The 12,594-nt window shown below is 38.6% G+C and overlaps 1 protein-coding gene across 5 annotated transcripts in view; it reads left to right on the forward strand.

Annotated features, from left to right (window-relative positions):
• Nucleotides 1–12,594, forward strand: part of FMNL2 (formin like 2) — a 297,033-nt gene that overhangs the window by 224,137 nt on the left and 60,302 nt on the right. For all 5 annotated transcript variants that reach the window (XM_090279847.1, XM_090279811.1, XM_090279837.1 and 2 more), the window contains 3 exons: nt 7,034–7,142; nt 10,427–10,503; nt 12,197–12,290. In XM_090279847.1, coding sequence (XP_090135973.1) covers nt 7,034–7,142; nt 10,427–10,503; nt 12,197–12,290 — 280 coding nt within the window. The remainder of the gene's footprint in view (nt 1–7,033; nt 7,143–10,426; nt 10,504–12,196; nt 12,291–12,594) is intronic.

Consider the following 12,594-nt stretch of genomic DNA (forward strand, 5'->3'; position numbering starts at 1 on the left):
GATCCAGGAGAGCTACTTCCCTCAATTTCCTTTGCTGGGCTTGCCATTCTTTTTGCCTTCTAGAGTCAAAAACTCATGTCTTATTTGCCTTGTCATTTATTAGGATAAGTCGACTGGTTAGCACTCGCTTATCGATGGTTCTGATGAAGGGCTTTCAAAAGGAACTGCCTTCTTTCCTTGTAGCACCTGCTACACGTGCTGTGCAGGGTGAGCTGCTTACCACCTGCTTTTCAGCAGATCTATTGCCACCCATGAGCTAGGTGGCTCAGTTGGCAGTTGTCAACCATAGTCTTAAACAGGAAATGTTTTGTATATGTTTGATTTCATTCATATGTAGAATCTAAAGAGCAAACTGAACTAACAAGTGAAATAGAGACGAACTCATAGATAGAGAGCAGGCTGACAGCTGGAGTGGGGGAGGTAGGGGGTGGAGGGATTGAGCAAAAAAAGAAAAAGGAGTCATGGACATGGACGACAGTGTGGTTGCAGCGGGGAGGGAGTTATAAGGGGACTAAATGGTAATGAAAAAATACAATAAAAATTATTAAATAAAACAAAAAAGATCTATGTAAAAATTGCTTTGTTTTTTATGCCTTTTACTCACACTAGCATTGACTTATAATTTCTTCATTTATTTCAGGTACATATAATCACTGGTGTGTAAAATTAATACAAGTGGTTAGAGTCATTTCTCTTTGGTTTTGGTATTAGGTCAATTTTATAATCTCTTTCCATATTCTTGGAACTTTCTGAATTCCAGCTGGCAGCCCTTCCCAGGTGGTATCTCATCTTTGAATGCTGGGGTCACATTTAGTTTTAGTTCAGCACTTGACAAGATGCTGGGCAGCTCTCAAGGTTGGAGAAGAGGGCCTGAGAAATTTGGTGGTGTTGGTTTCCTTACAATGCTTCTATGAAAACGGCCTCTTAAAAAACGGGATTTCCTTAAAACTCATGAGACCTCGAAAAACAGCCCTGAATATCTCTTCCTCATTATTTTTCCTACATATGTCAGGAGCTTCAGAAGTTAGACCCAGGGCTGCTTTCTGCCTCTGGGAAGCCTCTCTTTTATGTCCAGGCATTCAGAGCCCCAAAGCTCTGCTTGCCCGTCTGGGGGCTGTGGGGGTCTCAGAATGGCATTTAGATGGTCTGCCCCAGTGGTCCAGGCATTGGGCTCAACTACTCCATAAATATTTTATTTCCCGGCTTTTCCCTCTGGAACCCAAGGGAGTTGTCTTCGATCCCCGCATCTCAGGGAACCTGCCCCGACATACCAGAGAGACTTAATTGTTTCAGGACCTCTTTAGACCTGTTCCCATCAACTTGAAAGAATTGTTACACTTCAGAATGAATAGATTGGGCAGAAAATTATCTCTTAAGTGTTATGGGGTGTCAGTGAAAGTGGTGGAATAAGGACCTCCGTAAATCCTCATGTCCATAAAATCGATGAGAAAACTGTCAAAATATGCCAGAAGTAACTTTTTCAGTACTTTAGAAACTAAAGTTTTTCTGCAATCTGGGGAGCATTCATTTAGGAAACACGACTGACTCTAAATAAGAACAGCCAGCTTTGTGGCGTTTTATCTTGCACTATCCCCCTCCCTCCCTCTTCAGGTCCACAGTACCCTTGCAGCTCCATAATCACAATGTAGACCATTGGCCTGGCAGCCAGTGGAGGGGGATGAATGGAGTCGAAGATCTTTCCAAGCCCCTTCTTCCTCCTTGTGCTAGATGAAGCTAGGATGTACCATGAGATTTGAGAACTACTAGTGAAGAAGCCAGTTGCAAATCTCTGTTAAAGGAACATATACCATTGGCTGTTGACAGAATCTGGGAACACTCAAAACATGCTACATGGGATGGGTCTAATGCTCATCTGCCTCAGTTATCCCTGGGAGACCATGCAGACACCACTGCTGCCTGTCCCTGGGACATTTTTAATATACCACAGTGAACTGGAGGGACAGTCTCCAATCTATTCAGATAGTCTCATAGTAGTATCAGGAAGGGAATATTATAATAACTGGTTTCGCTTTATGTAATTGTGTAACAGAACAGTGTGCCAAGAGTGTTAGTTTACCAAAGAGGTACCCATACCTCCTCCTGAATCACTTACCCACTTGATTCCTGTAAAGCTCAGGTTTCTGTGGGAAGTATATTCAAATAGCTCATGTAGGTTGATCATTGCTTGTGGAAGGTGAAGATGGCTTAGCCTGAGGGTTGTATCATAGAACCTGGGCCTTATCTACCCCGTCAAAGATAGTGTAGTGAATTACATTTACTTATATCAGCATGATTATGCAACAGCACCTTGTACATAAAATATTTGGCTATTATAACTTGTTTCGTTTGAGCTGTTTGAATTTTTAATTGGTGACTGCTTGTTGCTGTGATTTCCCATCCCTGCATAGGGGAATCAGTGGGACTCCTACACCTGGTAGAGTTTTGTGGCCCTAATCAGTTACCCACATTCTTTTTCTAATGAAACTGTTAATCATTGTATTCTGGCTTATTGACATCCATGTGGACATTTATAGCACTAAGGAATAAGATTGTTCAAAGCCTAGTTTTTCTGATCATGACACTTGGTTTTTTTGTTACATGTGTTGTGGTGGAACTGGCCTCATCACCAAAACCCTAAACTGCGCTTCATGAGGATAGATCAGGAACAGCTGTCCACCTCCAAGGCCTTCTAGGAGATGTTCTGTTGGGTGATCAAAGTGGAAAAAGCATTGTGGTCTCCTTTTCCAGTTAGCCCTCTGTCTTAGGGGGATCTAAACCTGGACCACCTACAAGAGTGTGTTTTTTATGCAATGATTTCTTCTTCATTTGGGAAGTAATATACATCTATTGTAGAACATTTAAAATATAGACAGAAATAATGAATGAAAGGATCTTGTAATCTCAACAGTCAAAGAACCATAAGACAGGCATGTTTTAAATCTGCATTGATAATATTTCATGTTCAGTTATGTTCATTGTTATGTCACCTTTTTGTTACTCATCCCACAATTTGTTTCTTTTATATTCACCTGTTGAATTAGAGCTCTCTTTAAAAACAACTTGCATATGCCTAAAGACAATTACCAAGAGTAAGTCTGTATTAACTCAGTTAAGTCTGGCTTGACTGAGAAAACGTTGACTATTTGGGGATTTTAAATTTAATGCTTTGCAAAAAACATTCGCCTTTGAGGTGTGACTGTCTTCACTCCACCATATTATGCTGTGCAGGTGTGTGCATTGTTACTGAGTTTATTTTGCACATTGATAATGTGTATGCAACAGAAGAGGTAGGCTGGGGTTGGAGTGTGGATGGAGCACATCATGATTGCTTCTAAACTACATGGTAAGGACTTGAGGGCCAAAACAACATCTTCATCCTTCATGCTCCCTTAGCAACTTAGTGGAGTCTAGCATAAAGAGTAGATGCAGAGGGAGGGGAGAGAGGAGCAGGAGGGAAAGGAGAAGAGTCTAGTTAAGGAACTAGTGTAAATGACCCATGGACATGGACAGCAGGGTGGGGATTGGCTGTGGGAGAAGGGGTGGGTGGGGTGGGGGGAGAGCAATGGGGCAAGAAGTGGGACAACTGTAATAGAAAAAAACAATAAATAAATTTTTTTAAAAAAGAGTAAATGCTTAAGCACACCAGCTCTGGGGCTTCAACAAGAGATTTGGTTTGACTTTCTGTGGCTGGTAGAGAGCAGCAGAGGCCAGTTCTTCTAGATTGCTCGCCTTGTCCAGGTATCCTTGTTGTGGTGAAGTGGCTATACCAATTGTTAGTCCTAATTCAGCTGATATTTTGGAGTCAACTTGGGGAATCCATCAAAACAATATCCACAGGAATAGGTTTTTTGGGTAATATCACTGTTGTGTTTTGCAGCTGCATTTAAAACCTGTCCAAAAGAAAAAAGGTATAAGTTACTTAGATGATAAAGCAAGTAAACTAAATAACTTATTACCTGGATTGTCAAAGTCATCAAAATGTGACTGCTGAAGAGTAGATTAATGTACTTGCGAACCTGTGGCACAGTCCCTGAACTCTAGCCTTGGAGATTTAAGGTCACCTTAAACTAAGTCCTTTGCAAATATCATATTTGCAAAGGTAAAGAGTTGTGACATTAATCAGGGTATATTTACTTAATGGGAGAAAATTATTTTAAAATGAGTATTTCAAAATACAGTGTAGTGAAAAATTTCCTGTTAAGTCAAAAAAATTCTCACGTTCCTGGTAAGGGGTATAAAAAAGAAAACTGCTTACCAAGTGGGTCGGCCACTGTGTTCTGAAGTAGATGCTCAGATGTTACTATTCTGAGCAAACTAAACCTTAACCCTTCATAGTGCACTGATTACGGGGATGGGGTGGGACGGGTAGAATGACACCCACGTAGGACCCAAGAAGAAAACGCGGTCAGGATGACGGGATGTGAATATTTGACAAGGAACTTATCAGCACAGATGGCTGTAGGAACTGGCAGATTGTCAGTGAGTCAAGCCAAAAAGCAATTTGTAGAAAGTGACTGCCCTAAATCCCAGGGAGGAGATAAGGGGTGTTGTCTGGTCTGGTCTCTTCTCTTTCTTCTCTTTGCTATGAGGATCTAACTTCGGTTGGTTTTAGTTTTCTCATCTGTGTCAGGAAAGGTTGATGTAAATGATTTCACAGATCTTGTTCTGCTGTCATTGCTGTGATTCTTGTTCTTATTGATTGTGGTGGTGGTTTTGTATTAATTGTAATGCTATGATTTAAATACAAGTTCAGATGTTGCCTTTAATACCCAAATAAACCAAAAGTTGGAGAAAATGATTTTAGATTAAATACCATGCACTTTAGTAAAAAGCTTTAGCTCTGTTGTTTTTAACCATAGACTATCATTAATAAAGAAAATACATTATTTTTGTTCTAAACTCCTTAAATATTGATAAATATGCATGTGCTATTTCATATTCAATATATTTTAAATGTTGATCCAAAGTATGTATTTGAGATTGACCATCTTCAATAGCAAAGAGAAACCTTTTGTGTTAATATTTAGTAAATAGAATACTATTCTAATTAATCAATTTTTGCTGGCTTCTGCAAGTAATGACAAAGACATTTTGGCTTTTTGGAGTCTTATTACAATATAGCTGAAGAATTAGATTAATAATAAAAGTAAAAAAACTGCTGTATAACTTAGGAAACACAATAAATGTATAAGTTTGACCCACTTGCTGGAATCATTAAAATTTATTTTGAAGTGATGCAGAAATGTGCGACTGCGTAGAATGACCTGTCCCACCTTCCTAAAGAGTGGTTTGCTTTGGCCACTATATCTTCTGCAGCCATGGCTGCACATAAATAAAATTTAGCAAAGGACAATTTATTCTCTTGACATTACCTTTTCTTTTTAAACTTACTCTTGCTTTTACGCTAGTAACAATTACTTTTAATTAACAATGACAACTATCCCTCTAATCAACTATTCTACACCTAACAAGTGATTTCACTAAAGAAACAAAACTGAGGTTAAAATAAGAATCGTAGAGGAAGGGACAGAATTTCAGATACAGGCTAAGATGATCCCATGTTCTTGGGTCAGATTGGTGTGTGGCTAATGTTTAGAGGTGCACCGTCTCTGTGAGACCTCCATCACGTGTGTTGGCAATGCTGCTTCAGCAGGGGTTATGGCAAAGTGACATATTTTAAAGTCCCATTTTAGATGTTGAAGTTGAGCTTACAGACACCAAAATCTGCATATATTTCCTTGACTTTGTTTTGCATTCAAGATGAATGAGACCAGCTTCTGTTGCTGACCTGTTATTTCCCAGTGTGAGTAATGTAGAGAGTCCCTGAATAAATCATTTTTCTTATAACCAGCATGGTGAGCAAACTAAGTTTTACACATTCAGGTATATTGAGGAAAGTGAGTTACTGAACTGTTTATCAAAAATTTATTTGGCTCATTAGTAGGCTCATGTGATAGAATCTTCTTTCTTTCGTTTGACAGTTTTTGAATAGAAAATAAAATATAAATGGGCTGCTCAGCTGAACAGTTTCAAACAAAACAGTCAATAAAGTTTTCAACTTCTAGCCTGCACCTGTGGGACTTTTGAAACCTGTTAATCCTAACATAAAATTTTATATCAGTTCAATTAAAGAAGGAATGGCTCCAGCTTATTTCATGGAACGTGGCTGTCATTGACTGTAGGAAAGTAGTTGACAACTTCTGAAACTTGCTTTATTTCAGGCTTGGAGTTGCAGAGAAAACGGCGTGTGGTGTTTTCGTCTTGCCTCCTTGCAGTGTGTTCCTTTACATTATCACGTCTTTACTACTTACAGGCTCTGATAAATCTCCAGACACAAGGGTTAGCAATGTAGGGTCTCTAGAACGGATCCTAACATTGAGACATCTTCACCCTGTGAAGTATCAACATATTCCCATCCAAGTTTTAGCTGCCATTCCAGGCTTTAGGTGAGGGATCAGGCTGTGGAGGCATTTGTATACGATTCAGGCTATGGTATATCATTAAGGTCTAACGTCATAGGCTGATATCAAAGTTGCTAATGCATGACCTTGCCTGTGCTTAAACTCTGAATCCTGGACTTCTAAGAGCACTCATGGGAAGGCACAGTTAAAATAGTGTCAGTGGTTGAAGGTCTGTCATGAGCTAAGTTTTACCCCTTCACTTGTTTGCAAATACAGTCGCATGCATGTCATCTCAGATCATCTTTGCAAATCTTGCTTGACCTACTGATCAGAAGCTAGGGATTGTGGAATCCCACATACAGTCTTAATTTGTTATATGGTTGAGTGGAATTGAATTTCATTTTCTATGAGTATCTAGCCTGACAAAAATGATAACCAGTACACACAAATATGCATGCCTCACATCTACAGGAATAGCTTTTGGGTAGAGGGTTTATGGTTGGTGGTTTTGACCTGCAGTCCTCAAATAGGTGTAGGTAAAGGTAGAGAACAATGTCCACTTTTTAAGTTCTTGTGCCTATGCTTAAGAGTGTAATCTATAGTTTTATAGAAATTTCCCTTTTTATTTATAGATACAATACTTTGCCAAGCAGAAGAACCCTGAAAAATTCAAGATTAGTCAGTAAGAAAGATGATGTACATGTCTGTATCATGTGTTTACGTGCCATCATGAATTATCAGGTATGTTTGTGTTTCTGATCCTTGAAAAAAATCTGAATTGGTCAGACTCTGATCTTGTTCTTTTTGGTTTCCTATATTATTTCTGTTTGAAGTAAACAGGATTTAATGAGATTCAATTGGAAAATAAACGTCTGGTTTGTTCTAATGTTCAAAATTTAATTCATTGGCCTCATATTTTATTTAGCATTTATAATATACTTAACGGGAAGATGTTTGCATTCTACAGTGATAAACTTGTCTAGATTACTTGGTAAATGTCTGTGATTATTTAAGACAGAATAAACCATTGGTTGCGAGTAGTAATGGGACAACTTGAGAGTATTCAGAATGAATAGACTCACTATGGGTGGTCATTGGTTCTCAGAGAGAGGGTTCTGTGGTAAACAGGCAAAAAGTTACACTTACTGTCTGCTGGACCCTGTGGGTCCTAATACTTATGAGAAGCACCTGGAGGATTCCTGTTAAAAAGGCAGATTTCTTCTTGAGGTGACTGTGATGTAAGTTATCTCTGTGAAACACTAGGAGAGATTTAGAAAAACATAATCCATATACAAAAATATGATTTGATTTCTATTTATAAGGAAGCTACAGGTGTATCCAAGAAGAAATGGAAAATAAATACCTATGTAGAGGGTCGGTAATTCAGTTCAAAGAACATAATGGTGCTGAATTGAACTTCATAAGGGAAATATACATTTATTTTTTTTCAGTCATTTAACAGTTTTTGAGCATTTTCAGACCCTATTCTAGGCACAGAGAATAAAGCGTTAAATAAATAAGTACCACAGGGAACATACTTTCTAGCGAGGGAGACAGATGACAAATTGATGAGCTATGTAGTGTTCCAGATAATGATGATAATGATGAAATGAAAGCTAACATATAAGTACTTCCTACAGATTTGATGATTTTAAACCTATTAATTAATGTAAAGCTCATAACAGTCCTGTGAGATTAGTGCTGTTACTCTCCCTATTTTATTGATGAGAAAACTGAGAGACTAGACAGAGAAGTAATTTGCCCAGGATTATATGACTAATAAGTGGTGGAGTCAAATTTGAACCCATGAAGACTGACTTCTGAGAACTTTTACTAAGTGTTGTAGAAAAAATAATCAGGAAATAGAAATAAGTGATGAAAAAGTGTGTGTTCTGTTTTTAATAGGCTGTCCAGGAAAGTGTCACCAAGAAGATAACATTTAGTGACAACTTAAATGAGAGAATGGGGTGAGGGATATTACTGAAAGAAGATTCCAGGCAGAGAGGAGAGCAAGAGCAAAGGCCCTGAGACAGGAGTAGTCTGATGTGCTCCAGGTACAGAAAAGAGGGCAGCTTAGCTGGGCCAGAATGAAGAAAATGGAGAAGTAGAAGATGAAATCTGAAGCTAACAGAGCTTCCTGATTGTGTAGGGCTTTGTAAGCCAGTGAAAGGCTGTTGGCTCCAGTATGAGTGAAAAGCAGTTAAAGGGTTCTGAGAAGTGTGAGTTGATCTGACACTTGAACTTAACATGATCACTCTGGTTTTTGTGTTTAGGATTAACCTTGAGGGGCAAAGACAGAAGGGAGTTGACCATTTCAGACACTGTTGCATTGATTCAGGTTTGATGGTGGTGTGGACTAGGATTATAGGAGTAGAGATGGGGAGAAGTGGCTAGATTCTGGTTTGATTTTGATGGTAAAGGCAGGAGCATTGGATATGTGTTGAGGGCGGCTCCAAGGTGTTGGTCCTGGGATGTGTTAGATGGAGCTGCTGTCTCCTAAGTTAGGGAAGGAAGGCTGCAGGCTGAGCAGGTTTGGGACATGTGATTAAGAGTTCTTTTTGGAGGATGTTAAATTTGCGATGTCCAAGGACATCCAAATAGAGACCTTAAGTAGGTGTTTGGACATGCATGCCATCTGGAGTTCAAGGCAGAGGTCTGGCTCAAGATACAGATTTGGGAGTTAATAGATGGGATGTAGAGCCAGGGAAGTGAATGAGATCAACAGGGATATGCAGATAGACAAAGAGGTTCCAGATAACCGTGGGGCATTCTGTTTAAATGTCTGAGCAATGAGGAGAAACTAGCTAGAGAGACTTGGAAGTAGGCAGGAAGGTAGATGCCAAGGACAGGATATGTTTCCAGAAGAGCATGCTCAGCGGTATCCAGAGCTGCTGCTAAGTCATGTAAGATGAGGAGGGAGGGTTGACCATGGGCTCCAGCAAAGTGAGGGGCATTGGTCATCTTGGCACAAGCAGCTTCATTGGAGCGGTGGTGATGAAATGTCTGATTGGAGTGGCTTTAGGAGAGGAATGGGAGTCTGAGTGTTCGAGTTTTGCTGTAAAAGAGAGCAGAGACACAAGGCAATAGCTGGACACCCGGTTGTAGGGTCAAGAGAGATTTGATTGTCGTTATTGTTACTTAGGGTAAGATAATTAGCATCATATCTTTATGTTAATGGCGATGAATCAGAGGAAAAAAATAATGATAGGGAATGGGAGAATTGCTGGAGTATACACTCTTGAGTAGGTGAGAGGGAGTGGGATCCAGGAATCAACTGAAGGGATTGGCTTTAGTTTGGAGTGTGGGAGAGATTATCTTTAGGAAGAGGTGAGGAGATAATCCACAGATCAGTGTGGGAGGATTCATGTGATGGTGGAAGCTTCTGGAAGTTATTTTCTGCTGATATTTTCTCAGTGTCATTATAAATAAGGTCATGGGCTAAGAGTTGAGTTTGGAGGAAAAGGAATAATCCCTCAACTAGCAGAATCAAGAATGATTCTTGAGGCTGCTGCTACTTAACTTATTTCATTATATTAGAAGGACGAGGTAATGGGCCTCAGAGCAACACAGGTTTTCCTCGGCGTGGATCCTGTTGGCCATTGCACACAGAAGGGACCGCATGCAGTGGTTATTCGCCCTGGCAAACAGTAGAGTCCCTCTGAAAGCTTAAGATTCAGATGCCGGAGTTCTGCCTCTGAGATTCAATGCTTTGTTTTGTTTGTTCTTTCAGGTGATTTTAATGAGCAGCCAGGATTGAAAATCACTGGACTGGAGCTTTTTCACCATTTTTAACCAAGAGAAACATGTAGTTCATTCACAAAGAATGGGAATAGATCCCTCAATAGTAGCATCATTCCTGAAAATTTTCTGGGGAATATGTTTAGACACTGCTGTACTAGAGACATAAATGCATTTATGATGGTAGAAGTTACATGAGGTGGAAACCAGGTTTTTTGTTTTTCATAAAACATTAACACTCCCCTAAGCTGACTCCTAATGCTTTGTTTTTTCCACATTGATTCCAGTATGGTTTCAACATGGTCATGTCTCATCCACATGCTGTCAACGAGATTGCACTAAGCTTGAACAACAAGAGTCCAAGGTAAGCTTGAGTTGTAATGTGCAGGTCTAAATCTAACAAGGGAACGCAGAGAGCTAGTTAATGCTTAACTAAGTTTGAGTTTGGAAACTTTCAAGTGCGACTCTTTGAAATAAGATTGGCATTAGACTCCTTGTCTATAGTAGAATAGATAAGTTACATTTTTACATGTGGCAGAGTTGAGCAGCTGGTGAGAACTCCAGCCATTCATTCGTCTCTTCAAGCTTTCATTTCTTTTGAGACCTACTTCTCAGCATCCTTGCAAATGTAGCAAAATTTGGTGGAGAGCATGAGGTTACCAGGATGCCAGTGCTGATACAAACTTAGCTACACCAGGTATTGCCAAAAGCTAACTAAAACCACAGTCCCTTGTCCACACTTCACTTGGAATATTTAGATATGTTGCTTTTGTTACCAAACAAAAGAAAAAAAAAAGAAGAAAAACAAAAGAAATAACTGTGTATGCAGGTTCCCCTTTATATTCACTTTCCTATAAAGGCCAAGGCCATATATTATTCACATCATAGATTACTTCTAGAACCCTTTCTCCATTAGTTTACTTTAGTTGTTCTAACGTGTTTTGCATTCTGGCGAGACATTTTGCACTTGAAATGTGTTACGCCCTTTTATCAGATACCTCTGGATAGAATATGTATCTGAAAACTGCTAATTCAAGTAAAGAAATCTGATTATAAATGAGATCTTTTCTGATTTGGAATGCAGTGCAAACTGTGAAGTTCTATTTAAATGTTGATATTCTTATTTCAAACTTCCCCTGATTAAAACTTTTGCATCTTTGTGATTGTTTCCTCAGTTTACTAGAATCCTAAGTAATCGTGTGTCTCTTTGTCCCTGCCTTCCCCCACAGGGAAGTCATAATTTATTTTTTTTAAGATAATCGACATTGTGGGTTATCAGAATGGTCTTTGTTTAGAGGTCAGTAATAGTTTTTTGTCCAGAAAATGATGAAATACTGATATCATCTTATAATGAAGAAACAATGTTGTTCTTGACATTGTATTAAAAGACTTGGAATGTATCTCTAGGTTCTCCTTCTAAAAATATTTCAGATGGAGTTTCTTTTTTTTTCTTGAGTCACAGAAAATATCCTTGTATTAGTAGAGCTGAAATCCAGCTCCTTTCAGATCTCCTGCAGAGGAAGAAGAAAGGATGGAAACTTGCATTGTCATAGGGGATTTTTATGGCGCCATGTGCAAATTAGCAGATTTGAAATGGAGGACATTAATTTCAATTGATTTTGAGCTTTCTTGGTAAATGTTATATCTCTGACTCTAAAACCAGAGATAATTTTTAAACAATGGTTTGTTTTCCTGAATATTCTCAAGTTTCCTTTTGTCTTTAGCTCACTAATACAACTTTTTCAGCCATATTGTACTGACTCATCTGATGATTAGACTAAAAGACTGATATTTCTAGAATTAATTTTCACTAGTAAGTAATTTGTAACTTAGGGAGTGGGAAATATGCTTTCCAAATTTGCTGCCCTAGATAAATCATATGTCATAGAAGTAGGTAAAGATTTAAATATGTAATTTAGTATATCTGTGTCTTAGTGAAAATTAAAAACCATACATGGACAAATATTTTATTACCATATTGATCTTGGAATCAAAGAACAACTGATTCATCTTGTCACTTTCACTGATTTGTGGTTTTCCTTTTCTTCTTTTGACAGAACAAAAGCCCTTGTGTTAGAATTGCTGGCAGCCGTTTGTCTTGTCAGAGGTGGGCATGAAATCATTTTATCAGCATTTGACAACTTTAAGGAGGTAGGAGACTCTTTAGTTTTTAAAAGAATCCTCACACAAACATCTTGTATTTGAACATCTTTGAACAGAATGATTTAATCTTTTTATTTATTCTAGGGTCTAAGTGGTATAATAGTTAATTTTCTAAGTTGTCACTGAGGGAGTAATGAACTTAGTCTACATAACTTAAATGGAAGCATTGAACTTTCTTTGGTGTCTCATTTCCAAAAAGTTAAAAACTGTTTGCAGTACTCATTTTTCTTTGGAGAACATGTTCTAGCCAATTTGAAAACAGGTTTTGTTAAATGTATGTGGTTTTCATTAT

Source organism: Furipterus horrens, unplaced genomic scaffold (assembly GCF_987537825.1).
Source record: "Furipterus horrens unplaced genomic scaffold, mFurHor1.1.pri manual_scaffold_1, whole genome shotgun sequence".
NCBI lineage: Eukaryota > Metazoa > Chordata > Mammalia > Chiroptera > Furipteridae > Furipterus > Furipterus horrens.